Source organism: Lissotriton helveticus, chromosome 4_1, assembly GCF_964261635.1.
Source record: "Lissotriton helveticus chromosome 4_1, aLisHel1.1, whole genome shotgun sequence".
NCBI classification, from domain to species: domain Eukaryota; kingdom Metazoa; phylum Chordata; class Amphibia; order Caudata; family Salamandridae; genus Lissotriton; species Lissotriton helveticus.
The window spans coordinates 1,215,284,231-1,215,304,367 of NC_136063.1; the positions used below are offsets into that span (position 1 = coordinate 1,215,284,231).

The window sequence follows — 20,137 nt, forward strand, 5'->3', positions numbered from 1 at the left end:
TTTACATGAATATGCCATTGGGAGTTTCACTCAAAAGAGATGTGTGTGAATGTGAAGAATAACTATGAAAAAAGGTGCTGCACAAAAATGAGCAACGTAAGAGGCCAATTATTGTTTATGGGAACATCTAATTTGCCTAGCTAAATATGACCCCACCTCCCAAACCAGTCTTTAACTATCTGCATCTTTTTCTTGGTCTGCTGTGTATAACCGGCCACCTCAGGGTGTATGTTTCTGCCTCGTCATGCACTTCTCAGGGCGCATGATCCCACTCCTACTAGTGGGTGCTTCACTACATTCCATTTACCAGTCACCCATGCATCACAAAAAATGTTTTGACCCATTTAAAAGACAGAACGTTTGGTCCTTCCATCTTGTTTCTCAAACAAAATGGAAGCTAACTATTTTCAGTTCTCACGCGGTTTGTTAACAACCACTCATTTATTGCCCCTGAAGGAAAGTACTACCAAGGGCTCAGCACGAGATTCCACATTCGGAAGAGAAATATTAAAGCTTTAAAACATTAGTCTAGATTCATAAAAGGTATACAAATTGAACTTGGATGCTCAAGAACCTTAATTTGCAAGATTAAACACATGTTTTTAATCACAATACAGGAATTAATAGTCATAAAGGTATATATATTGCATTTAGGAGTTCAACTCCCAAGGGTGTGTTGTGGGTGCTCTAGGACATGATGGATGCCTGTCTTAATAGGTAAACTGCCACAAACCTTAAAGGTTGTAAAGCATTCCCATACCATCAAGATGCATCTGGAGGTGGTGGATTAGGACCTTTGCAGGGGCAGAAATAAGAATGCAACAACCCCAAAATTTTGGGTGTATTTCCCCATGTAGATGTTTTTTTTTTAAGTTAGCATGTGTGCACTTCTAGGATCCTACAATAATTACAGCTTCTTATATGTACTCCTGGAATTGCCTGAGATTTAATAAAAAAAATGTTTTTCAACTTTTGACAAAAGGCCAAATAAGTACCTTTCGGCTTTTTGTTTTAAAATCGAGCTCTAACATGTTTTGGGAAGTAGTATCTGATCACAAATGTCTGGTCTGAAATTAACCTGCCGCAGCAAAATGACCATTCAAAGATGTTGGATAATTAAAATCTGACATGGATTCTTATGGCTAGATGAATAGCATAACCAGTAAACTTACCTGCAAAACAATGCAGCACTGAATGAAGTCATCAAAGGCAACTTGTGTTCTTCCTTGCCGATCAAATTTCCGAATTAAGATATCATAAAACTGATCTGATAATCGGTATCCTGGGGGGGAAGAAGTAGAAAAAAAATCAAATGGTTGAAAAAAAGGCACTGGGAAAGGTTGTGTACCCATAACTAGTTATCAGGACGAGAGTTATATTAGGGGGTTTGATTAGCCAATTTAAACTCATGACTCCATCACTAGCCTTTGTGTTCTTTTTAGGAACACTAGTCCTGTGCTGCAGTCATTAAATAACAAACAACAATTTATTTATTTTTAAGTTACATTTAGGTTTTTTCCTTATCTTTCACTATTCAAAGCATGCCGTAAAACTGTGCATCAAAGATTATATAAAAAACTGCCTACCAGGGAATTACAAATGATAAGCACTCTCAAAAGGTGCCTTTATCCCCTGTAAGCTATCAAAATGCAAGATTAGTCAAGCAAATTGATCGCAAATTAATTACCAAAACCTGTAAGTGCTTGTTTCAGTTCGTTCTTATCAATCGCTCCTGAGCCATCTCGGTCGTATGTTCGGAACACGCCTTGCCAGTCTGTGATGTATTTCCACACTCCGGCGAATTCGCTGAAGTTTACGCCTCTCTTGTTCTCTCGGTCAAACATGGCTGAAAAAAATAGAAAACACAGGATTTAAAGAACAGTACATTTAAAACAATCATTGGCAAACAAGTCTCGTCTGCAAGCGGTATTGCCTTTGTCTATGGTTTTTAGCCAAATCATACAGCAGTGCTGTGCAGCATGGCTAAAAGTAAAAAATAATATAAAAAAAACAAATAAAGATAAAAAGCTGTGACGCAGCCATCATATGCTCTTTTTTAAAATTATTGGTGGAGGGAGGGCGATTCGGCAGGCAATACAGAGGGAGGGAAGGTGTGGGCCGGGCAAAACGGCCAACACATGAAGTGAGAAAAAAAGTACAATGACGTGGCCTGGGGAATCTGCGTTGTAGAGCTTCTTTTTATACTGCTGAAGGGAGGATGTGTGGGGGGGGGCAAGTCTAGACTGGACACCATGCGTTTGGGTGGGTCGGGCTGGTTTCACTGCCGTGGGGGTCGATTTTGTTGTTGGGAACCTGCTGGCTACGTTCCTACTTTCAGCGCTTCTAAATAAAGAATGAAAAACAATTGGTTTTAAAGCACGCTTAAAGCGTACTTGAAGATTAATTGTTTTTGAGCTTTTTATTTAAAACACTGCAAGTAAGAACAGGACCGCCAGGTTCCCAGCAACAAAATCGCCCCACACCGGCAGTGAAACTGAGCCCCCCTCCCCTGGCCACACTCCAAAACGCCAGGTGAGTCAGTCGGGCCCTGGTGGGGGACAACGCAAGGTGTGGGGGGGGGGGGACAGCACTAAGTTGCAGCCAGTGACCTCGGCATCATAGCCCTTTCCTTTTTAGGTCGAGCCTATATGCAGCGCACATGAGCTGCTCGCTCTGAGGCATGCAATAGTGGAGTATGGCTTTGAAGCCCCGTCCACTATCCACCCAATTTTTTTATTGGCTTTTGTCAATGTTATCCGTAAACGCTAGCTTCCGATATATTAGGAGGCTTGTTAGTCCCTCTTGGTACCGCCGCCTTTGACTCCATTTGTTACCGCCAATAAGGACTGGACCATTTACAGTGTCCTTACTGTATTGCTCACATAAGCCCTTCGGGAGAACTCTTTGGTTAATCAATCTAAATACCACTAGTGGGAGGCAAGCTTTAACAATGACAGCCGTTTTTTTGTAACTTTGCAACTTTCACAATGTGCAACACTCACCCACAGGACGGGCCGCCGCAGCTCGCCCAAAATCAGATCGCTGCTTTTTAATTTAAATGAGTAGAGCTGCAGGATCGAAGGTGCTTAGATGCAGGAGTACCACACATCAGGCATTAGACAAATGCAGTTCAATGTGGTGGTCTGCATCAACGCACTGAAATGCAAAGTCACGCATTATAGCACCGCCTCGGGTGTCAAGCCGGAGCGCAGCATGCTAATGTACCATTAAGGAACGCTGGAGTGGCAGCACGACATGCGTGCTGCTCCCGGCAGGCTTGGGGGCTGGCCAAACTGCTTGCAGGCCCCTCTAGCTGCTCTGGAAACAATGTTACACAAGGATTCAAACGAGACACCGCGTGGTATACTGATACAGCATGACTGACGTCATGAGTCAGTGCACCCACTGGCAACTACCGAGGCGCTCAGTGAGGGTGGTAAGGACAAGTATTGCCAGACACTATTTAATATGCGGGACGTACTGCAGCACAAGCTAGCAAGTCGCAGTTCAATAAAGTTTGTTTTGGCTGCTGGTAATGCAGCACAGACAGCTTGCCAGTACTCAGAAATCTTTCTAAACAATTATCTCGCGACCCGATCCATCACCCACCGGCAGCCAGCTGAGAGTGAACCCCGGACCGTGGCAGCCGCCTGTCAGAGTGGTTCCTCACCCTGTAGCCTACCAGAGCACACCATAGTCCACTGTGTACAGTTGAGATGCCCTGAATCATGACCTGTGTTGTCGTGCGAGAATCCGAGTCGTACTTCTTATTGCGGCCACGAGGCAGACCGCCAAACCGAATTGCTGCACTCACCTGTGTCTCACATAGGGCAAGTGCCTGCTGGAGAAAACTTGCTCTTTAATAGCGTGCGCTTAATAGCACATTCCCAACGCCATTTGTCACTGACACTTCAATAAAATTGATGATGAAAAAAAAAGGCATGTCTGAAATCACAATGTTAAATATTCGGCTGGTTACTGTAGGATAAATACTCTTATCCTGTTGGCTACTTTATTTGTACTCATGCCTCAACAGCCTAGCTGGCTCTGTCACCGATGTGTGCCTCAGCTCACCACTCAGACTCTCCTGAGGCTTGCCCATGCCCGGTGCTGTAGTCTCACCTGACTGTTGACTCTGTATAATTATTAGGCAGCTGAGAAGAGCTCCATGTTCAGGGGCTTCTCAGGGGCCTCTCACATCCGGTTTGCTTTGGTAGAGACTCAGCTATGGAGTCACGACTAATGCTCAGTTCTGCATCGGATGGATTGCCAGGGAGGAGCCAGGGGGTCAAGTTGGTGTAGGCTGGCTAAGGCAGGATCTGTTTTAACAGTTTTTCTGCCGGGCCGCCTAGCAACACAGGTGTCCGACCAAGGCTGTGGTAACGCATAGGTCAGATCATGTTCAATTTCCTGCCTGTGCCCCAGCCAGGGCCGACAGGATTGTTGCGGTCGATTGGCAACACTAGAACTTTTTCCTCATCTCCCTTCAGATAGTAATGTGCAACCACAAACTAGGGGAAGAATTTTCAAACTCAAAAGCACTTTCATATCACATAATTCACAAAATCTTTCGGTCTGTTTGAAATTCTGGTGAAAAGGGATCTGGAAAAGATATCAATTACACCATATATACGCAAGAACCTAACTAACAAGGAGTTTCATATAGTACGAAAAATGGCAGAAAATTAAAACCTGACATTTCAACCGGCTGATAAGGGAGGAGCCTTAGTCGTGATAAATACATCCTATTACGAAGCAAAAGTACAGTAGCATGTACTGGATGGTGACACATATTCCTTTGGTTTCTGACCCCACAATATCATTTCAGAATACCTTGACGGACGCTCTCACAAGGCTATAAACTAGGCTGGATTGATGAAAACACCAAAAAGTTTCTCACTTCAGAGTATCCCTCACATCCCCATATATATGTGTTACCCAAGATGCATAAAGACCAGCAAATCCACCATTTTGCCCAATTGTAGCGGGTTGTGGGTCTATCCATGAGCCAGTTGGTAGATATCTGGATCACTTTCTCCAACCGCTAGTACAAGGATGGGCATCATATGTTCAGAACACTACTGACTGTCTAAATAAATTGATTTAAGTACAAGAAACAATTGATGAGAACACGTGGCTGTGTACCACCGATGTTGTGGCACTGTACACGTCTATTCCGCATTCTGAAGGAATAGAGGCAGTTGAATGGATGCTATTACAAAGCGACTATCAAGAATCCAGCAACATTTTTTTACTGGAACTCTTGCAGTTCAGTTTGTACCACAGCTACTTCTCTTGGAAAGATCAATACTTTTTACAACGCACCGGGACCTCGATGGGTTTTACAGGGGCACCCACCTATGCAAACATTTTTACGGCTAAGTACAAGAATACCTTCATCTGCAAGAACAAACTCTGGCCAGAGAACCTTCTTTAATATCACTGATACATTGATGATATTCTTGTCTTATGGCGTGGCCTTTAAGAAAAATTGGAAGAATGCATAAACACTATAAATCAACACAATTCCTGCATTCAATTCACACACATGATTAGCCAATCGTCTATCAATTATCTAGACATTTGGATTGAATTACAAGAAGGCAGTTTACATACTTAAGTGTTCAAAAAACTGACTGATGGTAACAGTGCACTTCATTTCCGCAGTTTCCATCCTGCTTCCTTAAAAAACCTTTTACCGTTATCACAATTCATTAAAACTAAGAGGATCACCTCAGATGGAGCGGCATGTGAGAACAGCATTGAAGAAATGGCCAACCTACATCAACAACTAGTATATCCGAGAGAAGTGCTAACAATGGTTAAACGGAAGGTACACCACATGCAACGTGAACAACTGCTCAGAAAAGTTGTGAGACCAACATCGCAAAGAGAAGTCTTTGTTATTACATTTTCTACAGCACACCAGCTATCAAACGCGGTATACTGAAACGTTGGGAGATCATCGAACAAGAAACGGATTTCAGAGAAATGTTTACTTCCAAACCAATGTTTGCACACTCTAGATCTAAAAATCTTAGGGAACTTTTGAAAGAAAGACACACGAACAGAGAAGCTACCCAAACCTTGGGGAAGGCAAATGTTTCAACTGTGGACACTGTGGGAACGTGATCAGGGGGAACACTTTTACGCACCCACACACTGCAAAAACCATTAAACTGCTACATACAACAGGCTGAAATTCCGAAATGGTGATTTAAGCCATTAAATGCCCATGTTGGTTGGTTTATGTCGTAGGACATCCAGAAAGATGAAGGTCAGGATGACCGAACATAAAAGTATGATTAGAACAGCCAATACCAAATCTTGTTTAGTCGCCCATTGGGTTACAAATAAACATACCCTACCACAAATCAGGTTCATCATTTTAGAAAAGATTGTAGCTGCATCACATACCAAAGTGCACCATCAGTTAGCACAAAGAGAAACATATTGGATACGACATCTAAATACACGGATACCACATGGGCTGAATGGAAATGGTTTGTTTTTTGTAGAATCCAAAAATACTACACTTGTCTATGTGATGAGGGTGTAACAGACTGTTTTTTTTTTTTTTTTTTATTGTATTTATTGTTGCTCACACACATCAAAAAGTGCCGGATATACATTCGTCAGTGCAGCCTCAACATTCAGCTGCGCCAACCATATAGCAACTTTTTAATTTTTGTAATGTACAACTAACTACAAGGGTCATCACACGTCTTCTACGGCATAAGTCACTTTCAACATTCGCGTGAGTAGAAAACATCTCATTGCATCATAAATGTTCTTACGTAGCAATACACCTGTCGGCAATTTCAGTTCGTAGGGCTTTGGGCATCCCGCATTACCTAATTCCTGCCCCCCTCCCGCCACTCCTCCCGTCTAATCCATCCCTTCGTCCTCCCCTGCGCTATCCATATCTTCGTCTTCAGGCAGCAGCTCACATATCTCCCCCCTATAGGTGTTCCAGGGTGACCATAGTTTGTTCCACTTACACGGGTTAAGCCTCTGTTGGTAGACAGCCCTCTCCATTATCATAAGCAGGTCCATGCCCCTGCACCACTGAGTCAGGGTCGGGGTCTCGTACGCCCCCCAATTTTTTGCGATATCTCTTTTCGCCAGCATCATACCAATGTTAACCCATCGCCTCCCCTGAGGTGCCAGGTCAGTCGGGCCCCACACATTCAATAAACAAACCCTCGGGTCAGGTGTGAACGAAGTCTGTAAGGTTTGACCGACTGTGCGTGCTACTCGCCGCCAGTAGTTCTGTATATTGGGGCAGGTCCACAACGTATGATATAGTGTACCCTCCTCCCCACAATTCCTCAGGCAATACGGGTTATCCGCCCTGTGGATTCTGTGTAGTGTAGTGCGGGTGTAGTAAACCCTATGCAATATTTTAAATTGTACCAATCTAAATCGTGTAGATATACCCGCCTCCCTGGGCGATGCCAATGCTGCATTCCAGTTCGCCTCATCCAGATCCCCAACCTCATCCTCCCAACGTTCTTTCAGCTTCACCAGCGGATCCGGCAAGTTGTTTACCAGTTTACGGTAGGTGAGGGAGGTAGCTCTTGCCTCCATGTATTCCGTGAGCAGTCGGTCCTCTAGCGGAGCCGACTCCGGGACAGTCGCACCAGGCTCCAACGCGGACAGGAGGGCGTGTCTAATTTGTACATATCTGTACGTTTCATTCACTCCCATGTCGTATTGTTCCCTCAGTGTCGCAAAGGAAATCACCCCATCCTTTGTCCACATATCGCCCACTGTGGAGATTCCAATGTTGTCCCATTGGTCAAATCCTTTGCTACCACGCAGACTCCCCAGGATCTTGGCATCCCATAATGGCGTGAGTTTGGTAATCACTCCCTCCCAGGCCAGACGCCTTTGAGCCCTATGCCATATAGACACAGTGTGTTTTGTTGGGCCTCTCAATGTCTTCACCAGTCCCTTATTATAAAGTGGGGCAAGTAGCGTGTTCGTGCCCAGTTGACGCCTATCCGCCAGGTACGCCGGGTCATCCTGTGCCCCATGGATCCATTGGTTGATCACCTTAAGGTGAGCCGCCCAGTAATACAATTCAAGGTTCGGGAGTGCTATCCCTCCGCTGTACCAATCTCTGATCAATTTCAAATGTGCGACTCTGGCCGGCTTATCTCCCCATAGGAGGCCCGACAACTGTGCCGAGACTTGGCGGAAGAACGATGGTGGGACCATTGCCGGCGTATTTTCCAAGACATATAGGAAGCGGGGCAGTGCCATCATTTTGAAGAGCGCCGCCCTGCCAAGCAATGTTAGAGGGAGGGTCTTCCAGTGGCGCACATCTGCCTTCAACCTGTCCAGCAGTGGCTTAAGGTTCAGGTCCTGAAAGGCCGCATGGTCTCGTGTAATTTGAATCCCTAGGTATTTGAATGAGAAGGGCTCCACCAGCAATAGGCAGTCAGGGTCAAGGGTCGGTGGGGCGCCATGTATCATGTAGAGTACTGATTTGGACCAGTTAAGTTTATATCCCGATGCCGCTCCATGTCTCTCACACAACGCCAACAGGACCGGTATACCATCCGTGAGGTCGGTGAGGTAGATTAACATGTCGTCGGCGTACAGGGAAACCCTATCCTCCCAGTCGCCTCCCCACTGTATGCCTTTCAGTAGCTGGGTGGTTCTGATAATCGTGGCCAGGGGTTCCAGCACTAAAGCGAATAACAGCGGCGAGAGTGGGCACCCTTGTCTCGTTCCTCTCGCCAGTGGGATCTCCCTCGAGATGTGGCCATTGGCCGTCACTCGTGCAATGGGTTTGGTGTATAATAGCCTGATCCACGAGATGAATTTCGGACCAATACCCATGTGTTCCAGAACCGCAAAGAGATAGCGCCATTCCACCATGTCAAATGCCATCTTGGCATCTAACGATAGCACCGCTGCCGGTTCTGCCAGCCACGGAGCACGTGCCATTACCCCGTGCAGCCTCCTAAGATTCAGCGCCGTACTCCGGTGTGGCATAAAGCCCGACTGGTCTGGGTGAATGAGGTGTGCCAGATGAGGCAGTAGTCTAGTGGCCAATAGTTTTGCCAAAATTTTACTTTCGGCGTTAAGGAGGGAGATTGGGCGGTATGATCCGCAGTCTTCAGGGGGTTTGCCGGGCTTTGGAATTGCAATTATAGTGGCTGTTCGCTGGTCGGGCAGCAGTTGCCCCCGTTCGTGGCATTCCTTAAACATTTGGAGTAAGGGTGTGGACAATGTCTCCGACATGGTCTTGTACCATTCGATCGGCACCCCATTGGGGCCTAGCGCCTTCCCTGGGTGCAATGCCGCGATGGCCATTTGTATCTCCTCAACTTTGAGGTCCGCGTCCAGCTCGTCTCGTCCGTCCTGGGGCAGAGTACGGGTTGGTACGCCTACGAGAGATCCCTCTGCCATCTCTCGTGTGACCTCAAATTCAGGGGAGTATACGGACTGGAAATGGTCAGCCAGGATGTCCACTATTTGTGACGGCCGGGTTTGTAACACTCCTGCCGAGTCTCTCAAATGCAGTATGGCCCTCTGACCTCCCCGTTTTTGTTCTAACCAGGCAAGGAGTTTACCTGCCTTATCGCCGACCTCGTATACCCTGTTTGTCGACGCTGTGATATGGTCCACTACCTTGCGGCGCACATGATCAGTATGACACTGCTGACATAGCCGGAGTGCATGTTGCGTAACCCCGGTCGGGTTGCTTTTGTGAGCTTGGGTGGCCCTGACCAGCTGCCCCTCCAGATCCAACAGGTCCTGTCGTTGTGTGCGCTTATGTTGTGCGATGACTGAAATGGCCTGTCCGCGAAGGACCGTCTTATAGGCTTCCCACAGTGTTGTAGGGGAATCCACCGACCCAAGATTTTCGCTGAGGTAAGACCTCGTGCCTCTCTTTAATGCCTTGGCCACAACCGGTTCTCTGAGGTATCCCGGGTAGATAGGGTAAATGCGTCTGTGGGTACGCTCATGATTGGAAAGTGTCAGTGTCAGCGGGGAGTGATCCGAAACCCCTCGTGGCCTGATTTGAGCTTCGGCGATGGTGAGGAGGCCCCCCCCTAGTGTAAGGAAGTAATCGATCCTAGATAGGCTGTCGTGGACTGCTGAGTAGTACGTGTATTGTCGTTCGTCCGGATGAGACCGCCTCCATATATCTATTAAACCCTGTGCTTCCAGAAAGTCATGCATTCGAGTGGGCCCTGGCGTTTGTGTGCGCACAGGGAAACGGTCTAAGGAGCTGTGCGCCACCGCGTTGAAGTCACCTCCCAGAATGAGATCCCCTTCGGGCAGGTCTAAGAAAAATTTTCCCAGCTCCGGGAGGGCTATGGCGTGCAGTGCCGGGGGAATGTACACCGAGACCACGTTTAATGGGTTCCCTTCCCACTGCCCATGTGCCGCTGCAAAGTGCCCTTGTGTGTCAATTTTAGTGGATTGGGTTATGAATCGCGATGATTTGTGCATCAATATCCCCGTACCCCGGGACCCCGGGACCCCCTCGTAAACTCAGAGTGGACGATCATACTGTACCCTTTCCTATCTAGGGCGCGCGTCGCCGTGCCTGTTAGATGCGTTTCCTGTAGTAGGACCAGGGCGGGATTTAATCTCTTTAGGCTCTGTAGTACCAATCCTCGCTTTATTTTGTCTCCTAAACCCCTCACATTCCAGGACATGAGGTTCAACGGGGTTGCCTGCCCTATGCTAGTGTCTCCCCCCACCGTGCTTAAATGAGTGGATTGTTCGCCTATGCTTGCAAGGATCAGAGCATCTCGTGGAGCGAGCCTGAGTGTAATGCCATAGCACCTCTACTCTACGCGCGTGTGCCCAGTGGTTCCGTTCCTGACCCCTAATATGAACTAAAGCCCCAAAACATGTCCTACCCCCAACTCCCCCCCTCCCTGCCCCCCTGCTTAACGGACTTGAAACTGCCCGCCCCCCCCAACTCAGCAGAGTGCCTGATCCCAACCCAAAACAGAGTACTTGCTCGCTGGGGTGAAGGACTCTCCGGAGTCGGCGGCCCCCCTCCATGGCTGCGGAGGCCCTCAGCCCAGTGTCCAGGGCGGCATCGCCAGCCTGAGTATAATGTAGTTCAAGCAAAGAATATCAGGGAATCACTGTTCTTCGTTATCGCCCATCTCCTGCATTTCGTTCAGAGGTGACTGCGTATCCGTCTCCCCACCGGTTGATTGTGAGCCCGGACGGGACCCGTCAGTGCGGTGCTTGTTCTGTCTGTTGGAGCGATGAGGGAGGCCCGCTGTTCTCCATCCCTCCAGCCATTCCTGAGCCATCTCCGGGGAGTCAAAAAAACCAGGTTTTATTGTCGGCCACAATCCAAAGTTTTGCCGGGAAAAGCATTGAGTAAAGGATCTCCCTAGCCCTCAGTTCTTTCTTAACCTCAAAGAAAGTCCTCCTTTGTCTTGCGACCTCTGCTGTGTAGTCCGGAAAAAATGCTAGTGTAGAGTTTTGGATCCTGATCGGGGGTGAGGTCCTCGCCGCCTGTAGGATGGCATCTCGATCCCTGAAGTTAAAGAGTCTAGCTATGATCGGCCTGGGGTGAGCGCCCGTTTTCTGGCGCCCACCAGGGACTCTGTGCGCCCTTCCCTTAGGCTGTAGCTTTTGCTTGATTAGTTCCTCCACATACAGGTCCATCGCCCTCGTGTCCTCCGATTCCGGCACACCTATGATACGGATGTTATTCCGCCTTGAGCGCCCTTCCTGGTCATCGAGCTTGTCACGCAGTTCCTTGTTTTCTTTTGTGATACGTTCCATAGTAATCTGCAATTCAGACACATCTTCCACCAAGGATTTGGTCACTATTTCCATCGTGTTCACTTTCTCCGTCATCTTGTGAAAATCTGCCCGTATCAGTGTTATTTCAGTGGAGATCGACCCCACCGTGGCCTGCACTTGCGTGAGGGCCCGCATGACATCGTCCAGGGTCGCCTTTTTGCTCCCCACCACTTCCGTGGGTTTGCCCGTTTGTGACTTGGCATCCGGCGGGGAGTTAGCAGATTTCTCATAAGCGAAGCGCTCAAGGCGGGATTGCGCCGCTCCGGCTTTCGGCCCCTTGCCGGCCATGTTGTCAGTGGTACTCGCTAGTGGCGAGGGCTGCCGACCACACAGTCCCCCGTTGGATCGGACCCGACTGTCCTCACTCTATCCCGGCCCTGCCGGTGCAGACCCTAGCCACTTATGACCCTCAGACGGCTACAGGGACACTGCCCTCTCACAATTGTGGTGTTCTGCGTTCAGGTGTGGTTTTCCGGACTTGCCCCCGTTCAAGGAGAGTAGCGTTATCGCAGGGCCCGTTATTGTCGACCCTCCTCTGCAGCGGTATGTGAATTTAGTAGAATAGTGACGCCAGTGGGCGAGTATCTTCAGCCGAGGGGTGGCAGAGATCCTTGTCCCCCCTTGGAAGTGCGTCCGCAGCTCCCCACCGATGGTGCGTGTGGTGCCCCGGTAGCGCGGTTGTGAAGCGTCCCGCTTTACACTCCCCCCCCCCCCCCGCATTTGTGGGGCCCGCGGCCCTGCGAACTATAACTGCCCTCCACCGGGGGGAAAGTTCTGTGAGGATGAGCCTGGGATCCTGGGGCAGCCCTGTGGTATTGCGTGAGGACTTCCTCTGTATTCACATTCCTCCCCGTAGCGCCAAGCGTTTCTATGCAGGAGCTGTGTTTTGGCTTGCCTGGTGGGGGTGTTTCGCCCGCTGACTGTCCCCGTGCTCCGCCGGTGTAGAGGGGCCTGCCTCGGCCGGTGCGGGACTCGCGCTGCGTCTGCAAAATGGCGGATCCTGCTCCGGAGATCGCAGCGCCGCGCACCTCTTCTCGCCTCTGCAGTCCGTCAGTGCAGCGCCCCTCCACTCACCGAATGGGCGTCCGTGCTCTCGGTCTGGGCTCCCAAAGTCCGGTCGTAGCTACCGGCTGCTGATTTCGTCCCTCCTCCGTCTTCATTCACGGCCGGGTACTTCCGGCGTGACCCCGCCCGGGTCAGCGCCCTTCCTGTCGGCTCGACTGTGCAGCCCACACCCCGGCTCGGATCTTCCTCAAAGGCCCACACGGGGTCTTCTCCAAATTGGGCTTTCCGGTCACGGATTTGGATTCCGTTCGTCAGTGCTCATGCCGCCCGGTCCTGGGCATCGGTACCTTCCCGCATGGGAAATTCTGGACACGGAGAATTGCTCGGATGTCGTAGGAGGCCGCTTCAGCCGCGGAGCTCTCCTATGCTGCCGCCATCACCAGCTGCTAGCCACGCCCCTAACAGACTGTTTTTGATAATTCAATTGATGTTTCAAGGATTCATGAGGAATGAGTATCGTTTATGATTTGCTACAGACATACTATCCACAGAATGGTATTCTATAATTTGAAAAAATTTTACATGTAAGTATTCACGCTGGTGCGCATTATATAAGCAGTCCCTTTTCATTACTATATTGTTCATTAGGTTGACTCACATTCCACATTTGTTTTAACTAGGATGGTCTTCATATTTGTCAGTCCCGTCTTGTTTGACTTCAACATCTTTTAGGATACACTATTTCACATTGTGATCGTGGCACTGAGGATTATGGTACCGCATATTCAACATCTAATATTGCGGCAATTAGTTTAGAGACTCATGATGTTTTTTATTTTTATTTTTCCCCTAAATATTTTATTTTCACTGAATATTTAATTTTAACCAAATATTCTATTTTCACTAAATACGCATTTGTACGTGTTGAGTGTCCGTTTCTTTCTATAGTAATCTGGTCGGGAAATCTTTCTTCCCGGTCTACTGTTTACGCGACGCGCATATGCATTACGTAAATCACTCGGTTTAAGCGGTGGCGTCCCGGGAAGATTTGTATATGGTGGCCGGACAGGAACAGCGTCAGGGGTCGTTGGCGGCATGATTGAGTAAGAGGGGAAGGCTTATGTATACAGGATTTATGGGTTACAGAATTTGAGGGGTGTTTCTTGATACTTTCGACAATGGGCTCACTAGAAGTATTGTTTCTCATACAGCTATGACTGTTTGAATAGCTTCACCGACCACGAACGATGGAATCACCATAAATGTAAGTGAATGCATGGTGATAACTAGTGGTTTTAATGGCAGTAGGTTGGTCACGAGTCTATGATGGCATCACATAAACCTTTGTTTTTACAGAAATTTCACTGCATTGACGGTTCATTAATACTAAGAACCGGGTAAGTGTATAAATACTGGTGTTTTTAGGTATCCCTTTCACCACAAGTGGTTATTTTGGCACTTTGTTTGGACACATGTTTACTGGGTTTTCAGTGGAGTGGTGGAGTAGGAGTTACACATTCACATAAAAGGCACATGCACTTTGGACTAGCTAGGAGGCAACAGCTTGAATATAATTCTCTTTGGAATTTGTGTCTTTGTCCTCTAAAAGCTCTCAAGATTTATTTTAGATTTCATGACTTTAATTATGACTTTATTTGTATTTATTTTACTTTAATTGTAGTTTATTGTATTGATAGTGTTCCCTGAAGAAGGGCCTCCCGAAATGCATTGGGAACAGCGACACTGAACACACATTGTGGAATAAAATGAATTGCATAATAAATGCTGTATTGACCAAACATTGTTTGCTTATGTAATATTGTTGATTTTATAATACATACCTACCTATTCCATCTATTTACCATTTGAATGACTTTGGTAGCAACGTATTATTGATTTTGATGTGAAAAAGGAAACCAACCACACTAAATGTGTTTAAACTGAAAAAAGACCTATTGTACTTAAGAGCATCGTATGGGCTTGAGTAGTGCACCTTGTTACATGTGACCATATCTGTACACATCAACATTTGAACACTAGAACGTTAACACGTGTTCTGAGTCCAGGACAGCTGAGCAGAGGTCATGACATTATGTTGTATCCAGTAAGTATTATCCTTTGTATTGATCTGCGCGTATGTCTGCATATGTGCACAGAACTTTAATAAAGTATTGTCCCTGGAAGACTTGTTTATTATCATGGTTACAAATGTGTTTAACAGTACGATCAGGTTGCAAGGGTACTAGGTTAGTGCACTTCCATTTCTGATGCTTTGCAGCAGTTATAGGATTTTCTTAGAAATTAAACCTATTTGAGCAACGAGAAACTCTGATAGTTAAATGTTTCTCTCATTTTCATTGTTTGATTTTTGCTCACAAGAAAGTGTTACTCATAGTTGTTGAATGTCACTCATAATTACACTTAAATTATAAAAATGTCACTTAAGCAATCTGAAACCATGGCAGCTATGAACATGGACAAATAAGGATGTGGGGAGGGAGGGGGTGGTTTGACGTGGCCAAACTCCTTATAGTTTTTTTGTCATAGGAAATGGAGGGGGCAACACGGACAACGAAAGGCAACAGATACCATAGTTTGCCAAATTATTGAATTTCTAAAAAATTTACATAATCTGATTTTAGTGTATTTTGTTTGCCAAAACACAGATCTTTAGAGATCAAAGGAGGCTGTAGAAAATGTCTCGCCAGGGGAAACATGATTTAAGAGTCTTAGATGTTTCATTCTGGCATTCAATACAATTTAAGTAGAATCTATAGTTTAAAATCAGGCAAAATGAAGGAAAAAAAACGCAAAATATGGAGCTTATTATTATTTTTTAATCTTACATTTATTTTTGTTTGCAGTGCTATTAGCAACTTGTGATTTTACATTATTGAGCATGAAAGGGTAAAAATACCAATCGATATAAGCATTATACGGTTTATAAACTACACTGGCAGCTACATCATACACAAACTTGATTTGGGTATATTATGGTGCTGCTGGCAGTGCAATATGTCGAATGGGGTTGCAGATTCAGACATTTCTCTTGGGATTGGAGGGGCTTACTCGTTGTTTAAGAGTTTTCAGCCTTAAAAAAAATGACAACTGATCCTTAGTAGCTTGAACAGATGGAGAAAGAGGGTTCTACAGACTAGGGATGGTGACAGTAAGCATGCTGCTGTATAAAAGAGTTGTTTTGAGTTTAGATATTGCCTTCCTCCCTGGTGGGTCTTAAGCTTTGTACGTAGATGGTAAGTTTTTTAGATTTTTTACATATCAGCTTTTATTAGGTTTTGGCATTCACAGTCGAGCCATAATGGCAGAGGGTACATTTATGGTATTATTTACTACATATTCATTAAACAACAGTGACACAACTGGTACAGTATTTCCCAACCCCGCCCCCCCAAAGTCCTGCATGCCCCAAAGAAAACCCTCGAACAAATATATCTACAAAACCCACTGCGTATTCGTTAAGTCGTATTTCCATAAGTTCGGATTTCACTATCCATGTTATCTTTCATAGAAGGCACATGTGCCAAGACAATCCCTCTATATTCTGCCCATCGCTGCCATATCTTTAGATGCTTTTGAGGGCAGGTTTGTGCTCGGAAAACAGCTATCTCCAAACCCAGGCAATGGCCCATTGCCCGCTTCTATGCGCCCAAAGCTGGAGGGGCAGTAGCTTTCCACATCTTAGCTATGTTTCTCTTTGCCAATGGAAAACCCAGAAATAGTAGGTATCTTTTATAGCAGTTCCTTCCTATCTCTTCCGTGCTATGGAGAAAAACCAGTTAGGGATCTAGTGGGACTTCCTAAGCTAGCACCTCTGCAAGACATAACATCACCCCCTACCAAAAGCGGCCTAGTAGACAGCTCCAGACTTATTTTTTGGATGTTTAATGCTTTATTGTCAATTTACAGCTAGGCCAATTAGAATCAGTTATGTAACGTCGAGCAGATGTGGTTGGTAGGAGTTATGATGCCTATTTTTGGTTGTACGACGGTGCAATGCAGGTAAATACATCGTATGCCGTTGCCACGCATTTTTTAGCACGCATATTTTTACCACGAATGTGCATTTAAAATGCATGCAATTACCACGCATTGTTTTTATATATGAAACACAATGCATTTGTTGGGGGGGGGACGCCCCCACCCTCCAACTTACCTTAAATGCGTAGTAAAGGTATGCACGTGGTAAAACATATGCATGCTAAAGGCACAAAGAGGTAAAAACCTTGTTGTAAAGGAGTTTTCCCCTATTTTTGATACGGTTCACAAGTCACATTGCTGAGATCTGAAAAACTGTGTATAGACTGAAGGTCAGTTTTCCCGATATTTGTATATAAGGAGCAGCAGAAATGAAGACACAAAGAATTGAAAGGCTGCTGTGATTCACGTTTTCAGCAGGTTTATTGTTGGAGTAGTCAATGTTGAGCTAAAACACGGATTAGTGATATTTCTGCTTTGAGATGAGACTCGAATTTCATATTACTGGGCAGATACACACTTACCTATGATGGATCTGACAGTTGATGGATTAAATGGTGTCCACGTTCCTGAAAAAGAATAGGGGCATTTCATAACTCTTTGAGAAGGCAGCATTTTCCAAACCAAGAGACCGCATTATAAAGCAAATACACAATTATCACATTAAATAATGATTTAGCTGCAGTTCAATCAATCAATCAAGTCTTTATTCAGCAAAAGTCATAAAAACACAAATATACAGTACATGGATAAGCTGTAAGATATAAAATATATTCATAATAAAAAACGAGCAACAGAAAATAGAGTCTCCATAACCAGTAAGCAAAGCATATCGACATCACAGACATAAAAAGTTTTGTTTGGTTGCCTGATAACAAAAGCCACTTTTATGAAATTTAAAATTGCATAACAACTCTCTATTGAACCAAGACACTGAAAGAACACAAGCCCTTCCTCATGCTGTCCCGAGTTTGTATTGCGTAAACTATGAACCAGAAAGAGAGACCGGGGCTGAATACAAAGTGCAAAACAAGATAAAGTGACTTGTGCTTTGGTTAGACATTATCACGACGACAAGGAGGTAAGTTATGTTACCAAGCCCACCGCAGGGGTAAAACAAACTTAACACCTTGAACGCTATGGGGATTTTTCTCCTGTGCTGGGATTCTACAGATACCACTTTACATGACGAGCTGGGCTCGTCATCAGCGTAGCAGGAGGCTACTGCATGACGAGCCCAGCTCGTCATGAGCGTCGAAGGGGTTAAAGTGCAGAGTACATAAGATAAAAGGGTAAGATAAAAACACTAGGTAGGGTTCATGATCCAGTTCAAATAAAGTTCCAAACTCCTTGTTGATACTGACGAGTAGGTTACAATTGACTCCGGACACAAATTTGTACGATGGTTTAAATAATGCTGTTTGACTACTTCTTTATGTTTAGGTGTGATCATATGTGTATTTCTGTATAAATCTAGGAGGCCTAGAATCTCAAAAGTTTTCCTCACATATGAGATTCAAGGAATCTGGTCTACCCTATCAAGAGACAGGCAATCAGAAATACAAGTTCTAACAAGGGCTGCCTCCGTGGATCCCCAACTCTTAATCCAAAGTAATAAGGGGGCTAGCCCAATTGAATCCTAGATATGGAATCCCTAGTTCCTTGTGGCATATAAAAAGGTGGCAGTACCACTAGCGACTGACAATAGTGTACGAGTAAAGTGGTTTTCAACATGCTGGAGGATCCACCCCACTACAGTAATCCCTATAACCCTGCACCATATACTCCTGCCAAAATGCATTAACCTTTATAGAGACTTAACATCGCTTTGATTGGTTTATGCCTTAGTCTGTGTGAAAATCTCAAAATAGCCTCGATGTCCCTGCTAAAATGTTGGTATCTTACAGTTAGTAATGGAGTCCAGCTAAAAGATGAGGTAAAAACAATGTCCAAATAATTGAGGATTTAGTATTATTTAAATGTGTCCCCCCCCCTTCAATAACATAGCACTTAGAATTTGTGATTAGGCAGTCACAGGTCATAATATAAGATTTTGAATGGGCAAGAAGCACCACGTCATTGGCATATAATAGGATGGGTACAGATTGTGCTCACAAAGCGTGGTGTTTCCTTTCCTTTATTCACTAGATGTTTATTGATTTCATTTATATAGAGTAGGAAAAGAAAGGGCGCCAAGATTAACACCTGCCTAGCGCTCCTAGTGGAGCTAAGTTGGGGGAAACATTCTCTTGAGGGGCCATAATGGACCCTAACCGTTAGGTCCTGAAGCATGGTACCCATAAATATAAAACCTGTCATCCATGATTGTCGGCAGCAAACAATTTCGAAAGCACTAATAAACCTAACTTAGTCAGGATTTGTAATTTTTTAGCTCGCTCCCACAATTTTCCAAGAAATAAGGCGAAGATCATTTCGTATGGGACAAGAATCTTGAACTGTGGGCAGTTCTGCTTCATCCTTTAATTGACAAGATCTGCATAAAGAAGGGTCAGCTTCAAGATCTGGTGCTCGGGACAGCTTTCCTACACATAATGATCGAGGAATCCCCAGAGTCAAAGATTTTTTTCCCCACAACAAGTTTTATTGAGTAATCAAGCAGTATTAAAAGGCATGGGTCTCCACAATCAGGAGATCACCACCAAGCATCATTTTTTTTTTTTTTTTTAAATTTGTTTTATTGTTGCATCAAAGTAAACAGGTACAGTAAAAATTATCAGCCGACTTGGCCTCAACATTCGGCCATGCGTGCAACATTTTTGGTTTATACAACTGGTGCAAATATACAATTCCTCGATCAAGCCGTGCTGGTCGTATAGCCACGTCTATCGATCGGGAGACGGTGAACCCGCATAGCCAAAAAAACCAGTGGACGATAACATGTAAGTAAGTTCCGGTCTCTAAGGCGTTGGATCGGGGCCTGTACTGCCCATGAACGGTGCTACCAGAGAACAGGGGGGAACAAAACCGTGGGAGGGAAGCGTGCGGGCGCCAGCAAGGTCAAAGTAGGGGGATACTAGCGACGGGCGTCAGGGGGGGGGGGGGAACCCAGTGGGTCAATCAGCCTGCGTTCCAGAGGGGCGAGCAGGTAGTCAGGAGCGTGTTCTGGGGAGGGGGGGGAAGACATCAGGCAGATGCTATCGGTCTTCACGGACTGGGAGGGGAGGGGAAGGGGTAGGTGGTTCACTCACAGTGAAGGACTGTCGGAAACTGTGGAGGAGCATGGCCCATTCCATGGATATGGGAAATTTACGCGCACCCCTGGCTTCTTCCTCTCTGAGAGCATCCTCTTCCGCCGCCGCCCATTTACTGACCGCCC

The 20,137-nt window shown here is 45.9% G+C and overlaps 1 protein-coding gene across 2 annotated transcripts in view; it reads right to left on the reverse strand.

Moving 5' to 3' along the window:
- The window catches only part of PDCD6 (programmed cell death 6), a 142,763-nt gene that overhangs the window by 19,494 nt on the left and 103,132 nt on the right, over positions 1 to 20,137 (reverse strand). Inside the window, exons 3-5 of one of the 2 annotated variants that reach the window (XM_078687788.1) lie at positions 17,325 to 17,369; positions 1,694 to 1,846; positions 1,173 to 1,282 (exon numbers count right to left, since the gene is read on the reverse strand). In XM_078687788.1, coding sequence (XP_078543914.1) covers positions 1,173 to 1,282; positions 1,694 to 1,846; positions 17,325 to 17,369 — 308 coding nt within the window. Of the gene's footprint in view, positions 1 to 1,172; positions 1,283 to 1,687; positions 1,847 to 17,324; positions 17,370 to 20,137 lie in introns of both variants that reach the window. The other variant, XM_078687787.1, reaches the window with a different exon arrangement.